Below are 19,920 nucleotides of genomic sequence, written 5' to 3' on the forward strand. Positions count from 1 at the left end.
TTGCTATCAATCCTCGACCGATTGAAATTACATCTCATATATTTCGTCTTCGTTCTACTTATCTTGAAACTTCTCTATTCCAAAGTATATCTCCATAATTCCAACTTATCATTAATCTCTGGCACTGTTTCACCTACTAGAACAATATCATGTGCAAAAAGAATACACCACGGGACCTCTCCTTGAATATTCTTGGTTAAATCATCCATGACAAGTGTAAATAGGTAGGGGCTCAAAGCGGATCCTTGATGTAACCCGATATTAATTAGGAATTCAACACCTTAGCCTCCCACAGATTTCACACTGGTCACCACATCTCTATACATGTCTTTAATTATATCCACGTATTTACTTGACACTTCTTTCTTCTCTAAAACTTGCCATATTAAATCTTTGGGAATCCTGTCATAGGTATTCTCAAGATTGATGAAGACCATATGGAGATCCCTCTTGTAAGTTATGGATTTTTTCATAAGCCTCCTAAGAAAGTAGATCGCTTCCGTGGTGGATCTCCCAGACATGAAACTGAATTGGTTCCCTGAGATATTAGTTTTTCTTAAGCAAACTTTTATTACTTTCTCCCATAGTTTCATCGTATGACTCATAAGTTTTATGCCTCTGTAGTTGTTGCAGCTCTAGATATTGCCTTTATTTTTGTAAATTGGAACAATAATGCTTCTCCTCCACTCATCAGGCATCTTTTTCGAGTTCATAATTTTGTTAAATAGCTTAGTTAACCAAACAACTCCATGTGCTCCCAAACTCTTCCACACTTTAATAGGGACCTCATCTGGACCTGGTGTCTTCCCTACTTCCTTGGGGCTTCTTTAATCTCGGTCACTCATATCTTGTGTACATACCTATGATTCCTATTGTGGAGCAAGCTATTCGAACCACTCCTATTTGTGTTGTCTCCATTAAGCATGTTACAACAATACTCATCCCATCTCCTCCTTATGTTTTCATCCTTGACAAGCACTCTGCCATCCTCATTCTTAATACATCGAACCTGGTCAAGATCCCTGCTCTTCCTTTCTCGAATTTTAGCTATCTTATAGATAGCAATTTCCCCTTCATTGGTATTTTAATTGTTGTAGAAATCATCATATTTTTTCGCCCTTACTTTCCCTATAATCTTTCTTGCTTCATTCCTAGCGGCCTTATATCTCTCTTTATCTTCAACTTCAACTTCCCCAGTCCTTTGCCAAATTTTAAAATTATATTTCTTATTCTTGATGGCAGCTTGAACTTTAACATCCCACCACCAAGTCTCTCTAGGGGCCGACTTAGTTCCCCTAGCCACCCCCAAAACCTCTTTAGCAATTTTCTTAATGCAATCTGTCATTTCATTCCACATCGTGTTGGTGTCCCCTTCACAATCCCACTTTTCATGCTTCACCACATTATCTTTAAAACCCCCACTAACTCTCCTTTCAATCTCCACCACCTAACCTTAGGACACACATGGTTCTTTGTTTTCTTCTTCGATAAACGAAAGCAAATGTCCAGGATCAACAATCTATGTTGAGAGGTTAAACTCTCCCCAGGACATGAGCTTTTGATTGCATGTGTCTTTTTATAATGGCATGCTTATGAGTTATTTATGCATTCTGTGTATTTGGGTGCATGTTGGGAGGGAATCTAATTCTTGTAATTCTTTTTTCTTAGGAAAGGTATCCCTATTTTTTTTTTTTTTCATTTAGTTATTTATTCATTCTGTATATTTGGGTGCGTGTTAGGAGGGAGGGGGTAAGTAATTGCTTCAGTACATTATCATCGCACGCTGTATTACAACTGGTTCAGCAGTCTGCCTGTTCATTTTTTCAACTGACAATAATCCTTTGTGGAGTGGCAATAAAACATTAAGCAATTCAGCTCAAATATATGAATATGGTCTGAATACAAGAAATGGATTTGGGGAAGAGGTTTATGAGACCTCTCTCTGATTTTTTGAAGCAGGCAAATGCCGCAAATCACAAAAACGGGCTTGTTCTATTGGAAAAATGCCTTGGGTTGGCTTACATGAGTATTGAACCTTTGATCAAAAGGGGTATTTGTTTTATTCTGTCACTTTAATGGCCTAGAGTAAGGGAACGAGTTAGGAATATGCGATTTTTAATGGTTAAGTTGAACTCTATAGAATTATTAGGGAATGTGGTTGAATTTTACATTTTGGTTTATGCTCAAGTTTTAGAGTCTTTCTTTGAGTTGGGAGTGTCAAATACAAGTCCGGTTTGTTCCAAGTAATAGTTTGAATTCCAAGTTAGTTTAGCATTGTTAGAAAGTCTGTTTATGAATTCCATATACAGATGTAATGGCCTACGGCCTCACGCATGATTTTATGAGTTGATTGCATTCAGTCTTGTTTGTAGTGAGACTGGATTTAACACAAGTTTGCGTGGATTCCAAGGTTGAACTTGGTGGATTCAAGGGGGTTTCAGGTGGATTCCTGTTCTATTCTCTCTGTTCCACTGTGTCTTATTCTAGTGCTTCCCTTGTTTCACTCAAGTTCTCTGGTTGCTTTCTTCTACAATAGCTCTCAGATTGCTGATCAGGTTTAGCTCAAATTTTGCTCTTGGTGGTTCATTCTACTGAGTTTGAACTCCTACAACATTAATTCTAATTATGCAAATCTGTTCTCCTTGTTGCATTAGGAGTTCCTCTGCGCTGCCTCATCTGCATCTTTAATTATTCTAATATTATGGAGAGAGATTCTACTGCTAGAGGACTACACTCAAACCAGAAAATATGGTCGGTCTGATCTTCAATTTCAAGTTATGTTAATTTTCTCTAATAGTGCTCTATTCTCTGTTCTGGGAAATCCTGGTTCTTGTATCTAGTTGGGACTTGGCATTGGTTATTGCATTACTTTCAAGCAACTCTTACCACCACCGCCCAACACCACCCCCTAACCCAAAAAAAAAAAAAAAAAAAATGTTCTTAATAACAAAGTTATGATCTTCCCCTTCCAACATTTTGTGAAAATTCCATCCCACCACGTTGTAGATTATACCTTGTTCTGTTCAATAGAATATACTCCATTTTTGAAGAGTTCGTTATGTCTAGCGGAGAACTTCATTGTAGTACAAATCTCAGTTGTTGGATATCGGGCTCATTAAAGGTCATTTAGATCTGAGTTTCGTTCCATGTTCTTTTGGGCTCATATTTAATATTTGGAGTTTCCCTCGATTTGGTCCGATCTTACCACCAGAATGTTCAAATCGAAGCTTGACTGCATTCCAAGGAGAACCACTTAGCTCTAGTTTCTATTTGTATTCTATGGATAGATCAACCAGGTTTAAGTCCATAAGCGGCGAAAGCCTTGTGAAACTCTATTGACATGTGGTTAGAGCTATGATCCCTTATTGCACGGAATTGTACAAGATCGGAATTGCAGACGATTTCAACCTTTCCCATCATTCAATAGTTTACGTTTTCATGCATGGTTTGAGGGAAAAAATCGTCTGCAATTTCAATCTCGTACAATTCTGTGAAATACCACTTTCAGGGGGTGACATGTGTATTGATACCAATGCAATGGTCTAGATCTGATTTAAATGCCTCTTCACTGATTTAATGTTTTATTAGTTGTACCAGATCTGGACTATTGGTATCAATACACATGTCACCGCCTGAAGGTGGTATTGCACGAAATTGTACGAGATCGGAATTACAGACTATTTCAACTTTCAGGGGGTGACACGTGTATTGATATTATTAGCAAAAGTGCGTTTAAATTTGTATTTTTTTTGGACTAGATCGGTATTAGATCCAATTTGTTGAGATCGATATCAATTTGATCCTAAGATGATTTTCCCTCAAAGAAATCAATTTCTGAATATATTTTGATAATTCCGTGCACCGATCTGTAATGGGTCACGGATCAATATCGATGGGTGCAGGCACTGAAATCATTCCGGATCAATCAACACAGCCAATCCGAGACGAATCCATCAAACCCTTTATTTCTTTTGGTGAAATTAAATCTGCTTAATCATGAAAACAAATATATACTTAGGCTTGTAACTTGTAATTAAGCTCCGATCTTCCTCCCCCTCTCCCCCCCCCCCCCAAAAAAAAAAAACCACCACTCTGCAGCTAACCACCCCACCCTATCTCGCTGTCCCAGGGGGTGTGGGGATGCGTGAATGTTGTGAGATTGGTTGGGGTGGCTATCGCAAAGAAGAAACATTTGGGTTAAGGGTTGGATGTGATGAGGCATGGTTTTAAGAATCGCGAATCGGATCGCTGAATTGGCCAATTCGGATCGATAATTCGATAGGCCAATTCATTGGCGAAAACCCTAGAATTGTGATATGGTCCTTGCCGCCCTTCCGTCGGTGGCTCGATGCTCATGGCATTGCATCGGATTTTGGCGTCCAGAGCGGTGGCCATAAAGAGCACCCATCTCTCTCTTTAGAATAGGCGATGAATAGAAACTCCTGCAAATGGCCGGTTCTTCCCTTCGCTCGGCCTGGCTTTCCTCAGCGAAACCCTTCCTCCCGAGTGACATGGGCGGGTTCTCTGTACCACACGTTTTTGTAACTTTAAAAACGGTGGGTCCTGGCCCCTTGGAGGCTGGGACCCTTCCCTCAGCTCCCAGCCATCCATGACAAACGAAAAAAAGACCCAGCAGAAGAAAGAAGAGACGAGAAGCGCCCTTGGCAAAAAGGAAACCCAAAGGTTCCGGAAAAAAATAGAGTTCCGAATTCCAATCCCATAAAGAAGAAGATTTAGAAATCCATTGTGTAATGTCATGTAATTGCTATGATATCTTACATCCTTAATGGCAATCCAAATCTCTAAGAAACCTAACCTCCCTAGCCCCTCCTCTCCTCTCCCTTCCTCTTCATCCATCAAGAAGAGGAATTTCAAAGAGAGACTTTAAAAATACCCAGAAAACACTTTCAACCTACATAGGAAAAGTATCTAATTAGAAATGTTACTCCTCAACCTACCTGAGCCTGAGGCTGTGGCTGTGGCGGTTGTTGTTGTTGCTGCTCTTCCCCATCTCCATCCCCACCATCTCCCTCTTCTTCGGTGGATTGTTGAAACAACATTGCCGTGAAGGGCATATGTCGAAAACCACTATTCGGGAATTCCAATCCAACGGGCTGACTCAAATCAAGCCGGCAGATCGGTTGAGTCTGTTCGTACCTCAAAAAACTCGTGGGAACTCGGTTATCAGGAGCCAGCGAGACTGGCATAGCCTTACAAGGAGATGAGGAAGAAGAAGGGGCAGAACAAGCCAACGGCGAAGGAGAAGAAGCAGGGATTGGCCCTACACTGGTAGATATGGAAGAAGCCGGAACGGTACCGGTGCCAGTGGCCGCAATAATCGAGGGCTCCGCCTGGCGGAGCAGCCATTCAATAGTCTCACCGTCCGATCGGTGGCCCAGCTCCCGAGTCAGTTGAAAGATGCGCGCAGCACAGAGTGCTGGCATCCGAACTCGACGGCCTCGCCCGTTAATCTTGGTGTGACGGTCCTTCGATGATGAAGATTTCTTGGGAAAAGCCAGTTGGATTTTGGACGAATCGGTTGCAACAATCTGGTTCAGCCGCTGCTCCGCCGGTGAAGAACTATGGAGAATGAGCTCCGATCCCATATCTGTTGCCGATTCCATGTCCGTTGGCGGAGTAATCGATAGTAAGATTTAAGGGTTTTTAGGGTTTATATATCGCGGAGAAGAGGAAAACGAAGGAGAGCGACTACGAGAGAACTAGAGAAGAGGAAGTGAGCGAGACCAAAGGGAAAGAAGCGGAGTATAGGGCTTTTATAGCAAAGAGTTAGAAGTGAGTCATAGAACTAGTTTTTGGGGATTCTTTTGACCCTAGAAGGCCCACATCTAGAAAGGTTAACTCGGTTAAAGGGACAGATACTAGACCCACATAGATGGTGGCAGACAAAGCCTTTTAGTGAAAAGCGATATGCTTATGGTCTGTGCCGTATATTGGTTTCAGAGGTTGCTAGTGGCCTTTGTGGGCCCCAAAATACGTAGGCGATTACACAGATAACAAAGCTTGTGATTCTGTACACGTGGCATCTTTTATAAATTTGCTATGTGTGGGCCCATTCCTTCGTAACCACGATCCTATGAGAAACTTATAAGGGAGAATTACATGATTACCCACTATTGAGTTTGTTTTTACAAAAATAATCATGTTGTGTTCGATTGAATGGATTTACTCAATTCAAGTTTTGCTATTACAAATATACCCACAATAGTCATTTTCGTATTCCTTCTATCATATGCCTACATATTGGGCATGTATTCTTCTACAATCGGTTATAATATTACCAATTTAAGTCTTAATTCTCTCCTCCAATTGGTCCTAAAAGGTTTGATGTCTATCTTCACACCAACGTCATATTCTTCCTCATGCCCCATAGTCCCCACCCCGCTCTCCACTGTAATCTCACCCCATGACAAGTAGAGGAGCTCATATGGAGTCAGGGTTCCATCGGATCACCGAAATTGAGCTCAGCATTTGGTCAATGCTTACTGGGCATTGATGGGGATCAACTACAGCCGAAGCTTGTGGTGGAGGATTAGCAGCCACGACTGGAATACTTGGAGCAGGTGATGCCATCTTCGCCAAATTTCTTTGCAGTCTCCTAATCAAGTGATTCAAATCTAAAACTTCCATGAAAGCAAGAAAAAAAGGGCGGCGCCCAATCTCCAAGACTTCCATATCCATGTAAAACTTTCCATACCTTTTGCTTCAGAAACCCAATTTTCAAACTGTGATCAAAAGATCGACAAATGATTCTTTACCCAAATCCGCACAAACGATAATCAAGAATTCAAAGAAACCCGAAAGAAGAAGAAAAAAAAAAATTCCAGATGCATAGAATCCTCGCCAACACTCTTGGGCAAAATCAATCAAAATCCCAATACTTGGATGAACAAATGCAGTATGGAGAGATTACCAAAAATGGTAGAAAAGAAAAAGATAATATATTCCAAAAGGCTTTAAATGCCAAAATCCTATATATATATCAACTTCTCTACAACTCTTTTTTTTCTTCAGCTGTTGATGTTACAACGGAAGTTTTTTGGATCTTCTTCCTCCTCCTGCTCCTCCTCCTCTTCCTTTCCCTCTGAGACTTTTAAAAGTTGGAATGGGATGGTTTGAATTAGGGTCAATTTCAGAAAAAGTTTGTCAAGGGTAAAAGTGTCTAATTTATAGGCATACAAAGGACAAAGTATATGGAAGCACTGTTTTGGGTATATTTGTAATACGGAAACTTGTTTTGTGTAAATCTGTTGAGTGAAACATAACATGGGTATTTATGTAAAAAAAAACTCAATAGTGAGTAATCATGTAATTTTCCCAACTTATAACACAGTTTCACATCTCGTGTGGACGTGTGGCACGTGTTACACTGTGATATTTAGTGACAACTGTTCTGTTTAAAGGGACTAGGGTTGTTAATTTCCAATCCAAACCTGTTGGACCAATCATAACAAACTGTATCAGGCTGAATCCAACCAAACCCTTATTGGTTCCCCCCTCTGCCAACCCCTCCTCCGAAATAAAAGAAAAAAACTTACTCATTGACTAAACCGATTGGAACCAAAATGCTATTAGGCCAATTATACATATCAAAATGATTGAAAACCTGTTAGTTATGGCATTTTAGTATTTTCAAGAGGATTTACTCTCTATGTCAATTAATTTAATATGTTTTTAAATTCTTAATTCACAAGTTGAAATCGTCTGCAATTCCGATCTCGTACAATTCCGTGCAATACCACCTTCAGGTGGTGACACGTGTATTGATACCAATACAATGGCCCAGATCTGGTATAACTAATAAAACATTAAATCAGTGAAAGGACATTTAAATCAGATCTGGACCATTGTATTGGTATCAATACACGTGTCACCGCCTGAAGGTGGTATTGCACGAAATTGTACGAGATTGGAATTGCAGACGATTTTTTTCCATTAAACATATATGTCGTAGTAGAAGTTCAGGAAAACTGAGTTCATTCCTAATTTAACCCATCATTGGTAAACTCAAATCAAGAACAAATAGAAACTGACACTGAAATTGATAAAATTGTTTAATTGGAACTATTTATTGATTGATTTTGATATTAAGTATTCGAATCGTTCAATTTCGATTTCTTTGAACCGCATTGAAACTGAAAAAAAAAAAAAGTGATAAAAAATATAAAAAGACACGCTCTCTTTACTCTCAAGTATGTCAATGCGTTCAATGTGCATCCGACAACCAAGGATATGTGTACAAATGCTACCAACTGTCTAATACTCTAATGCACAATGATAGCACTGATGCACTTAAAAGGATCCAGTCCCTCTCTTTAACACTCTCGCTCTCTCTGTCTCTATTAATTTCGAGATACTCTCTTTTATTCATCACATGAGGTTCTTGTATCCGAAATGTGTGATGATGCTTCTGTGCTCTCATTGCTTTACGTAGGAGATTCCACTATAATCTGCCAGCGTGGAAAAGAATAGCATTTTTATACCGCAATTGTCGTCATCCGTCACGCTCCAGTCGAGCCGTTGAGGGTTCCCACTTCCCACTACAAGCGCACCATAGCTAGAAGGGGAAACAAAATTTTTATACGATGCACCAGGCGTAGTTACCTCCACTGCGATCTTGATGAGCCAAGAAGGCTTCTCGAAATATCGCGCGGGGCGGAATCTTCTGGAAACTCAGCCCCTAATACAAACTCACATTACAAAAGCCCTTGCGGCTTATCCGCCCGTGCGCACCGTAACATTTCTGGGACTGCAGCTGAGCTGAGAACCTCTGAGAGTCTGCGACGACGTCCAAACCCTAATCTCGTCCAATTCTCTTCATTTCGTGGTGAAAAATGGCGTCAACCATTGCCATCCCCACTGCATCTATTTTTCGTTCTCCCAAACAGGTGTGCTTATCTCATCTCTTCCCATTTTTCTTTCAGTCATTTCCGAAGTAGCTTTAATTTTGTATTCCGTGCTTGCTTCTAGTGTTGAAACTCTCCATTTTTGTGCTAGATTCTGCTTCTTTTCTTATTATATTGGAGTAGGGTTTGGCATCTATAACTTTTTTCCAGCTCTGGCATTTCATTATTGGCAATTAGGTATGGTGTATACGACAGTGAATTTTCATTTGATGATTCAGAATTATTTCTTGAGTGGATTATGTTTCCATGGTATGTATGTGTATTCTGTTTGGAATTTGTATTGGTGGACTGTGGTTTTATATGCAGTTTATCTTTTGAGATTTTTTCTGTTTGAAGTAAATCGAGCATTCTTCGTTGCTTTCGTGTCAATTGCTCAACTATCTATCGGAAGTCACTGTTGGAATTTGGTCGGTTCGTTATGAATTTATACTTTCAGCTCTTTTACGCTGTATGCAACGAATAATTGTAGTTTTCCCTGTTTGTTTTCTCTCACGATGGGAAGTATAATCTGGTCTCCATATATTTTTGGTTTGAAGTTCATGTGTACTTCTGTCTGCTGTGAACTTGTAAATGGGTTGGTGATTTATTGATGCAGGAGAGCTTGAGGCGGAGGGTGAATCAGGGGCAAAAGCTGAGTTACAGGCCCTCAAGCAGGAGGTTTGTTGTGCAGGCAAGGGCAAAAGAAATTGCCTTTGATCAAGGTTCAAGGACGGCTCTACAGGCTGGCATTGATAAGCTGGCTGATGCTGTAGGAGTTACTCTGGGCCCTAGAGGTATTGTCTATCTTCTTCTGGTGGTATTAATTCAATTATCTTAATTAAGGTGTGCTCTCTAAAGAGTGAAGAGACGCAGGAGGCAAGCAGACCCGTTTGTTGGTTATATATGTGCACAGCTTGAATTTGGTGTCTTAAACAAAGTATCATAGGGGGGGCCACTTCTCCTTCACATGGAAATTACTAGACTGACTGAACAGAAGTTTAACATTTTGTAACATTCTGTACAGTTAATATTTACTTTCTCCTGGAGTCACCTTATCAATTTTCCTGCTGTGATTTTTTTATTTATGTAGTGGTTGGGATGTATCCCTTTATTGTCGGTTCTTTCTTTCTACTGTAAAGGGCATGTTAATTTTAGAATTTCTACATTTGTGGGAAATTATGTGTTTGTGATGGGTTGGCCAGCTACTCATTGTTGTGAATTTGGGCTCTCTATGGAGTCGCAACGTATTTAGCTTGTTAGTGTAGCTTTTTCCCAACAGCCCAAGGATGATTTACATGAGCAATTGAACTGAACAGCCAGGCTTGTTGTCTTTTGCAGGGAGGAATGTAGTCTTGGATGAATTTGGGAACCCCAAAGTGGTTAATGATGGGGTAACAATTGCTCGAGCTATTGAACTTGCAGATGCTATGGAGAATGCTGGCGCAGCCCTTATAAGAGAGGTACAGAGAGAAAATAAAAAATGACTTTTGTATACATAAATATCATCGAGATCGACCCAGCAAAAAAAGTCATTTTCGATATCATAGTTTTTGTTTTTCATAACAAGAGATGTAGAAGGAACATCTAGTGAAGGTGGCTCAAGATAAAGCAACAAATCATGGAAATAACATAACATAAAAAGGGACGGATCTTTAAAAAATGATGTCAGAATAGATATTGACCAACACCTTCTAGTCTTAGGAGCTTGTTGCAGCCAAGTTCATCAGCAAACTCATTCTGGATATTGGCCTGTCAGAGAATGAGGTTCTAATAAGGGTAGCAATGGAGTGAATGTGCCTCCTGAATTTGGGAAAATCTCCCCGTGTCCCTTCCAGCTTCTGCAACTTCTTCAGAATCTCATTTGTCTGCAATATGAAGATATTGTGCAATCTAACAGGATCCAATTGAAAGTTGCAGATCCCAGTTATGGTAAATTCCCTGTCCTCTTTGTCCCAGAATAAGCCCAACCACATTACCATTCCAGTGCGTGATTGAACCACCTCTAATAATAGTCACTAGTAAGCCTTAGAGTAGAGCTTAGGCGTATGGTGCAGACTTGAATTGGAGGGTGAGTTTGTCAAAGAAATCAGCCACTATGCCATAAACAATTCCAACTATACTTCAAATCCATCTTTCGGCCATCCTGCACAGAGCTATAGCTGTCTTGAATAAGTAGGCATTCTCCAGAATGTCCACCCAATACATCACAATGCATTGATGTCCTTGACCATTGATTTTATTTACCAGTTTCAGTTCCCTTGTTCATGGAAGATTCTGTTTGCTCTCAACTCTCAATTTGAAAGCAAGTTCCCAGCGACCATTATAGTGCCTATAGATAAATAATTTTATGTACCAAAAAACTCTTATGTTTTAGTCTTATGGCTTTGTAGTCTGCTTGTATTTTTTGAAGGTGACAAAAAGTGTCGAGATAGACGAGTGGTAAAACTAGAAAGGATAGAATATGAAACAAAAAATTTCGAGGTGATCCAAGAATGGCCATAATAGAGGATAAGTTGAGGGAGTGTGTCGCGTACTTGTGTAATGTGATGAATGACATCTGCAGCAGACACTTTTTGAGAGTGTGACAGTAAGGAGGGGTGTTATATTACACAATAGAGGGATTGAAAGATCAAGGGATAGACCTGATGTGAAAAGATATGTATAGCTTAGGCTTAAAAACTAACATGACCGTAAATAGGGTAGAACAATGGAACAGAATTCATGTAGCTAACCCAATTTAGGTGGGAAAAGACTTAGTTGAATAGAGTAGAGAAAGGGAAGGGCTTTTTTTTTGTGGTGTGGGGTGGGGTGGGGTGGGGTGGGCGGGGGGTTTGGTAGGGGTTCTGAATTGAGGTCTATGCACCTGTAGTTGAGTGCTGTAACCTAGTTGCAGCTTGGTGATTGCTTTTGTGCTGTACAAATATATAGATGCGTTTGTTTATAGATTACTTAGGGTCATTTTATCTGTTTCAAAATTTTAAATGATGTGATGTGTGGTGACTTATTTGATTTATCGATGAAGGTTGCGAGTAAAACCAATGATTCTGCTGGTGATGGGACAACAACGGCATCAGTTCTAGCACGTGAAATCATTAAATTAGGGTTATTGAATGTTACTTCTGGTGCAAATCCAGTCTCAATCAAGAAAGGGATTGATAAAACTGTACAGGGGCTAGTGGAAGAGTTGGAGAAAAAAGCTAGGGCTGTCAAAGGCTCTGATGATATTAAAGGTATTGAGCTTTGTCTATGTCTTAGGCCTATCAGTTTTGTATAAATTTATTGCCTTGTTTGATACATGATTTGTTATGATTACCTGGAAAGTGCATTTTTTGTCCTTATCCAATATTTCTATAATTTTTATTGGATTTCATTTTAGCTGTTGCCTCCATCTCTGCTGGCAATGATGAGGTTATTGGGACCATGATTGCTGATGCCATTGATAAGGTTGGCTCTGATGGGGTTTTGTCTATTGAGTCTTCATCATCTTTTGAGACAACTGTTGATGTAGAAGAAGGAATGGAGGTTTGCGTCTCTTATCATCTCTGTCAGAGCATTTTTATCTTACTCTCTGTATGTCTACCTGTTTCTTATTTGTTGTCTGATGATGTTCCTCTTTGTGCTTGGTTTGCAGATTGATCGTGGTTATATATCCCCACAATTTGTAACTAACCCAGAGAAAATGATAGCTGAATTTGAGAACGCCAGGATTTTGGTGACAGATCAGAAAATTTCAGCGATAAAGGACATAATCCCTCTGTTAGAGAAGACCACACAACTGAGATCACCTTTACTTATTATTGCCGAAGATGTCACTGGGGAGGCTTTGGCCACTCTAGTTGTGAACAAGTTACGTGGTATTCTCAATGTTGCTGCCGTCAAGGCACCTAGCTTTGGTGAGAGGCGAAAGGCTTTGCTTCAAGACATTGCAATTTTGACAGGTACTCATATTCATTCTCCTTCCTCTTTCCTGGATTGCATCTTTGTGGTGTGGATTTATTTTCTTGTATCTTTTTAAATCACCCCCACCCCAAAAAAAATTTTTTTTTTTTAATATTTTCTTTCTTTCTTGGCTGGCTTTACTGCAGAATCTGGTTGGGTTAATCTCTTCCTCCTAATGTTTACTTCCATCTCTTGCTAGTTTTTTAAATGTTTTGATGGAGGAAACTCTTGTGCAATTTAAATTTCATGATCCGTGTTGTTATCTTAATATCCTCTTCCTTCAGGGGCTGAGTTTCAAGCTAGTGATCTGGGGTTGTTGATAGAGAGCACCTCAGTTGAGCAACTTGGTATAGCAAGAAAGGTGACCATTACCAAGGAATCCACCACAATTATTGCTGATGCTGCAACAAAGGATGAGATTCAAGCTAGAATTGCCCAGATAAAAAGGGAGTTGTCAGAAACAGATTCTGTCTATGACTCTGAGAAGCTGGCTGAGAGAATTGCCAAGCTCTCGGGTGGAGTTGCTGTTATAAAGGTGGGAGCTGCAACAGAAACTGAGCTTGAGGATCGTAAGCTTCGAATTGAGGATGCTAAGAATGCAACTTTTGCTGCCATTGAAGAAGGAATTGTACCTGGTGGTGGGACAGCTCTGGTTCACCTTGCCTCGTATGTCCCAGCAATTAAGGACAAGCTTGAAGATGCGGATGAAAGACTTGGTGCTGACATTGTGCAGAAGGTAATAATACTTATGCCCATTGTTAAAGGATGGCTAAGTTTTAGTAAAACAAGAAAAAGGGGTGAGAGGCTTTATAATTACTAATCAGTTGTACTAAATGGCTCATCAAACAGTAGAAGTACTTTCAATGCATACTCTAGATTTTTCTCTCCATGGGCCTAGGAAAAAGTATACTCTGGCATGAGTTGAAAACCATGGATCTGGACGATTTTATGGAAATAATCTTGGCCCTGCTTTAAGTCCTTGAAATTTGAGAACCTTGGGTGTCCTTGGCATACTTTCTTTTGCCGTAAAAAGAAGTTCTTTTGGGACCTTATGCCTGGAAACAAAAAAAATTGGAGAGGCTGTTGGTTTGTACTTCTGGCACAGAATCTCTCTCAATAGTTTTGGCCTAATTCCTTGGGTTTTTAGAAACCCATCATTATGCCCACTTGCGACGTAGGTTTTTTCAATAATGATTTGTCATGGTATTGAATGGATCAATGTGTGTGTATCTTGCAGGCCTTAGTAGCACCAGCAGCCTTGATTGCGCAGAATGCAGGTGCGGAAGGTGAGGTAGTTGTAGAGAAGATCAAGGCAAGTGAGTGGGAAGTAGGATACAATGCCATGACAGACGAGTTCCAGAACTTGATTGAAGCTGGGGTGATTGACCCAGCGAAGGTGACAAGGTGTGCGTTGCAGAATGCAGCGTCTGTAGCAGGAATGGTCCTAACTACTCAGGCAATTGTCGTGGAGAAGCCTAAGCCGAAGACACCTGTGCCTGCAACTCCTCAAGGCCTAGTCATGTAATCCGTATGGTGAAATTTTGCTGTGGAACTTCTGTAGCTGAGGCTGGTAACTGGTTTTGTGATCTTTACGGATAGAAATGAGGGTATTCAAATTAAAGTTAATGTTGGTAGAAAGTTTTCCTGTCACTTGTGGGCAATGTTTTTAAACCAGGAATTTCCAAAGAAATCGGCCATTTGATTGAAAAACTTGCCGATCGGATGGGCGAAGGGAAACGTGGTAGGCTTAAACCTTTTCTTCTCACTTGGTTAGTATCCCTTTTAGTTATTCTCTATGATACAAGCAAAGATAAAAACAAATGAAATGTGGACGCGGCGCCTCGGGTAAGGCTCCTTTGTGGCGTAACATAATGTCCAATGTGCATTCAAGTTTCATCGTCTAGAATTGCTTTGGGCTGCCTGCGACCACCTTGGGCCTTGTGCGAAGGCGTTTGTGGCCATTGGTTGCACATCGGACATTGTGTTGTGCCACAGAGGAGTTCAATCCCACCATATCGCAACCCATTTTGCTATTTATGGTCTAAGAAGAGAGTAGTAAAGTATGAAATAATGAAGTGACCTTAGGGGATTTTTTCTATTTATGGTCTAAGGTTCTTTTAGACAGTTTTTAGTTTTCCCAAGTGACGAAAAGGTCGAGTCGTTTTCTTTTCTTGATCAGTCTTCTTGTGTGTTCTTATTCTCACGTTTAGGAGAGATTGGTAGCGCGAATGAGTGCGTCACGACTAGATGGCGAGGATTTTGGGGGTTTCACGATCTGACGTGTTTTGTATTTATTCTTTCATGCCATATGTTAGCAATCTATTGGCATGATATTTTAGGTATATCATGACTGATTCCTGAATCTGATCCGCCCTCTTCCTATTTTGATTTTACCATATCATCATGTAAACTGAATCAAAACCGTACCGCTTGACACCCTTGCTCCATGCCAAGAAGCACTTCCCGTGGGTGGTCCGTTTCCCGTTTCATTACCAACAAACCTCCACCTTATCCGCTTCAAGCATCCAACAGCCCATAATATATATAACGATCCTTCTCTCTCATTCTCTTCCATTCTTTATTGTATTTGCTTGGTTTAGATCAAAGCGTATAGAACAAAGATGGTTTGGAACAAGGTAGCAGTCGCAGCTCTCTTCATCTCTGTGTTAGTGATAATGTCTTCAACTTCTGTTCAAGCTGATGATTATAGTGAATGCATCGTGCGCTGCAAGCCGAATTGCAAGCCGGCATGCGAAGAGACCTGTGAGGGGCGAGCTTCCTGCATCCAGCGTTGCATGCCCAATTGTGATGCCGCGTGCAGAGAGACCTGCAAGGGATCTGATGTGTAGAATGAGGGATCATATGTATGCATAGCAAGAACCCCATGACGCCTTCAAACCTGCTTTGTTTGGAGATTCTGTTTATGGATTCCATTTATATATATATATATATAGCTTGTTTTACCCAAAATATACATTACATTGTATTTACCAAAAATTTCTACTAATGATACCATGTGAAAATAGAAAGATTTGAAAGATTTGATTCGAAATTCTCTCTTGATTATTTTAAGAGGATTGTATTGATTGATATAAAGTGAGATTTTGTTACATATGAAAATTTTAAATTTAAAAATTGAAAGAAAACTGAAAACAAGGAATTATGTATTTTGATCTCTTAAATAACGATTTTTTTTTGTTAAAACAATAGTGGATTCCCCTTCTCCCATATTTTTTGGCACAGGAGATACGTATCTAGTATCTACATTTTCTTCTCCTAAATATATATAATCCAGCATGCAATGTGTCTTAAATTTAGCCTTTGTCCCAAATTAAAGTTTTAATACGCCCTTAAATTAGTATATATAAATATAGACAATGTTTTTCACCTCATTTTTTAGAATTGCTGTATTTTTTTGCTTCTAGTATCCTAAAATAGGTGTAAAGTACAGTTTCAAGAATTGGGATCCCGGATTAGAATCGATCTAGGCCAATATATATTGATTTTGATTCATCCGATTCGTCTGATTCTTGTATGAAAAAACCCCTGATGCCAAAAATATATATGCTGATTCTGTGGTTGATTGGGACTGATCCAAATCATAATTGTCCAGGATTGATCTGAATTTTTATTTTGTGTGTTGAATACCAATTGTAAACTCAAGTTGTAAACTTCATGTCGGTGGTCATTGCAAATTATTCCAAAAAAAAAAAAAGATATTTTGGTATTGGGAATTGAATTATTTAAAAAAAAAATTTTGATATTTTGATATTGGGAATTGTGGTTTTGATGAAATCTTTTTTGCCTATATATTAAGGAAAAAGTGGGAAATAAAGTTTAATGTTTGTTCATCGTCTATTGCATAAATTGGACTTTCTTATAACTCATTTAGGGAGTTTTGGTCGAATTTTATTGGAGTTTAGGCTTACACATGGCAAAATAGTAGAAAAAAACTGTTTTTTATAATTTTTGGAGGGGATCAACACTACTATTTATAGCTGGAAACTGAGGATTTTGGCTGAAGTGAAACTTACTTTTCAATACAAGAGAAAGAGTCCCTGAATAAGTGCACTAGTGAGATGCAATAAAATGGTTAGTATATTGAAGAATGTGAAGCGAGAGATAGATACAGAGAGTTTGTGTACTTTGCCGGTTTGCCCTAGTAATCAGAGAACCTTTTCCTTAAAACAATGTTATAATTTATAGGGTTACATAGTTCCATCAAATACATTAGCGATCAGATAAAAAAATAAAAGTAAGTGTAATTATGTATATAGGGGTAATTAAGAATTATGCATATATTATGAAACTATGGAGCTCACATTAATATATATCTTTGGCAATGGTAAATCTCACAAATGTATTACGTTGAAGACCCTTAAAGCCTAATAATCATTTTTTTTTTTCTTCTCTTATTGGGGCAAAGAAAACTGCTTTAAAACTTAAAACGTTTTAAAAGGAAAAATGAAACGGAAAAGCTGATTTACACTTTTCTGGAAAAAAAAAAAACTCCCTTAAATTCCTCACCATATTTTACACTAGAAGGTAAGAAAGGATATGACACCGAAGCAAATCTCCTTCCTTAACTAGAATATAATTTTCCATAAATACCTATATTTTTGTTTTTAGAAATACCAGAGTTATATATAACCACTCTGCCGCCCGCTCTCTCATTCCCTTCCATTCTGTACTATACATTCTAAGGTGTTTTAGATCAAAGAGTATAGAACAAAATTAAGATGGTTTGGAACAAGGTAGCAGTAGCAGCTCTGTTCATCTCTGTGTTACTGATCAACCTCTGTTGAAGCTGAAGATGATTATAATAAATGTATCGAGCGCTGCATGCCCAATTGCAAGCGGGCATGCGAAGAAACTTGTGAGGGACGAAGTAGCTGCGTCCAGCGTTGCCTGCCCAATTGCGGTCTCGCATGCAGAGACGCCTGCAAGCAATCTCAAGTAGAAGAATAGAGTGAGTCATATATTTATACATGGATGCATAGGAAGAAACTTGTGTGCCATTCTAATAATAATAATAATAATAATAACATTTTCTTATCCGATGCCCGTGGCAAAGATTTGTATTTACAATTTTTTTTTTCCTCTCTTCTCAAAACATAAAAAATGGGGAAAAGAACCCTAAAATCTGAGGATATGATATTGAGGCAAATCATACATACATCCTTCTTTGAAGAATAGGATCTTCCAAGGATATGATATCAAAGCAGGATTCTACTTCCTTCCTTAAGTAGAATATATAGGATTTTCCATAAATGCCTATATTTTTGAAGATAGAAATCCCTCTAGTAGTGTTTCGTTTCTCATTTTTTTTTTGCTGAAGATTGTATATATATCTGGTGCTTCATGTCGATTGCAAGGCAAACTGACTTGTGAAGAGCGAGTAGCTGCATGCGGAGGCAATGAGCGGTAGTGAGCATCCAATGCCTAGTGGATGTATGCCGGGGCTTCCCAAACGTTGGATGCTTACTGCCACTCATCGCTCACCATTGCGGTCTCATATGCAAAGACTCCTCCCATTAATCTCATGCGTGTGGAAAAATAAAAAGAGTCATATATTTTCTTTTCTTTATAACTCTGTTCATTATAAGGTTTGTGTCTGTTGGTGTACGATGTCTTATATTCCATCGAATTTTTTTATTTGAAGGCAATTGTACTTTCTAGTATTAAGGTTTTTCGCTATATTTTTGTAGCGAGATTTACTTTCTCTATAAACAATTCTGAGAGGTGTGAAGATGAGTGCTGTAACTCTATTCTCCATTGACAATGAAGCAGAATCTCATCTCACCGAAGACATAGATAATCCTGTCGAACCTCGTAAACCTATGTATATTATTTGTTCTTGTTTTTCCATTACTTCTACATCGTTTTTAAGATTGAATTTATGCAAGAATTCCTTTCTTTAAGGATTAATCTATTTTGATAAGTTAAATAACAGTGGTAGATCCTCCCCCCCCCCCCCCACCCCCAAAAAAAAAACTTTTGGTTAGATAAATAATTGATTCCCCGGCCAGTGTCATCTTTCACAATGGGTCAAATAGGTCCCTAACAAAGATTTGTATCTATATTTTTTTTCTCTTTCTTAAAAAAAAACAAGAATATAACCATATTTTAAGGGCGGAGGATGGCACATTGAATTATTGCAGAAAAAATCACAGTTTGTCAAATGGGTAAGTACATTTGTCATTTTAGTAGAGGCTTTTGTGCCCATTCAAGGTCCTTTTTTTTTTTTTTTTTTTTTTTTTTCTGGTTGGATCCCCATCCAAGGTCTTATATGCGAATCATACGCTATGCACGACTGTGTATGCACAAGATCTTTAGCTTTTAAGTATTTATTTTGATTTCCACCAAAAAAAAAAAAAGTACTTAATTTGATTTACATTTTTATTTGTATACTTCTAGAAGGATATCTGATTTGTAGTTTTAATAATGTATATTTGATTAATTGTATACTATAGCAATATGAAGCTTTAAAAATCAAATAGAACAAGAATCTTTCGAAGAAATAGTTAAAAACAAATGGACGGCTAAGTGTACGAAAGAAATGTTTTCTCCAAAGAATTTATATTGATTCTACTAAACATTTTTTTTTAATTGTTTAAGAAAGAAATAAATGGAACCTTAATAAAAAATTTCATTACAGCCATCATGTACACCCTCACGGCCTCACCTTGTATAGATGTACATATGTGTGTAATAATTCATCCCCATGCCATAAGTCAAATCATTGATTGTGAAAGTTGATCACGATAAAAAGGAACGAACAAATGGGATTCATATCATATTTTATCTTAAAAGTCCTAATTCTAATATTTTATTATTGTATTGAGTTTTCTTAAGGCCACGATTTATTCATGGGAAAATTACATGATTACCTACTTTTGGGTTTTCCTTTACAAAACTAACCAACTTGTGTTTTAGTTAACAACAATATACAAAATCAGGTTTGGTTTTACAAAACTACCCAAAACAGTTCTTTTCCTTAGCCAAGTTTGTTTTTGTTTTTTTTTTATACCATTTTACCCCCGACTTCTTGCACCCTAAGTTCTCCAATGTCCAATCC

The 19,920-nt window shown here is 38.7% G+C and overlaps 2 protein-coding genes across 2 annotated transcripts; one reads left to right on the forward strand and one right to left on the reverse strand.

Moving 5' to 3' along the window:
• Window positions 1-4,684: 4,684 nt before the first annotated feature.
• LOC122086136 (transcription factor TCP11) lies at window positions 4,685-5,771 on the reverse strand. The gene has a single exon (XM_042654851.1). It carries the CDS (start codon window positions 5,622-5,624, stop codon window positions 4,950-4,952), a length of 675 nt encoding a protein of 224 aa, XP_042510785.1. The 5' UTR covers window positions 5,625-5,771; the 3' UTR covers window positions 4,685-4,949.
• Window positions 5,772-8,655: 2,884 nt separating this feature from the next.
• LOC122087010 (ruBisCO large subunit-binding protein subunit alpha) lies at window positions 8,656-14,480 on the forward strand. Its single transcript, XM_042655963.1, has 8 exons — window positions 8,656-8,906; window positions 9,520-9,697; window positions 10,242-10,363; window positions 11,926-12,133; window positions 12,280-12,425; window positions 12,535-12,841; window positions 13,127-13,578; window positions 14,080-14,480. The coding sequence occupies exons 1-8, from the start codon at window positions 8,853-8,855 to the stop codon at window positions 14,365-14,367; spliced, it is 1,755 nt and encodes a 584-aa protein (XP_042511897.1). The 5' UTR covers window positions 8,656-8,852; the 3' UTR covers window positions 14,368-14,480.
• The last annotated feature ends 5,440 nt before the right edge of the window (window positions 14,481-19,920 follow it).

This window comes from Macadamia integrifolia, chromosome 8 (assembly GCF_013358625.1).
Source record: "Macadamia integrifolia cultivar HAES 741 chromosome 8, SCU_Mint_v3, whole genome shotgun sequence".
In the NCBI taxonomy this organism is placed as follows: domain Eukaryota; kingdom Viridiplantae; phylum Streptophyta; class Magnoliopsida; order Proteales; family Proteaceae; genus Macadamia; species Macadamia integrifolia.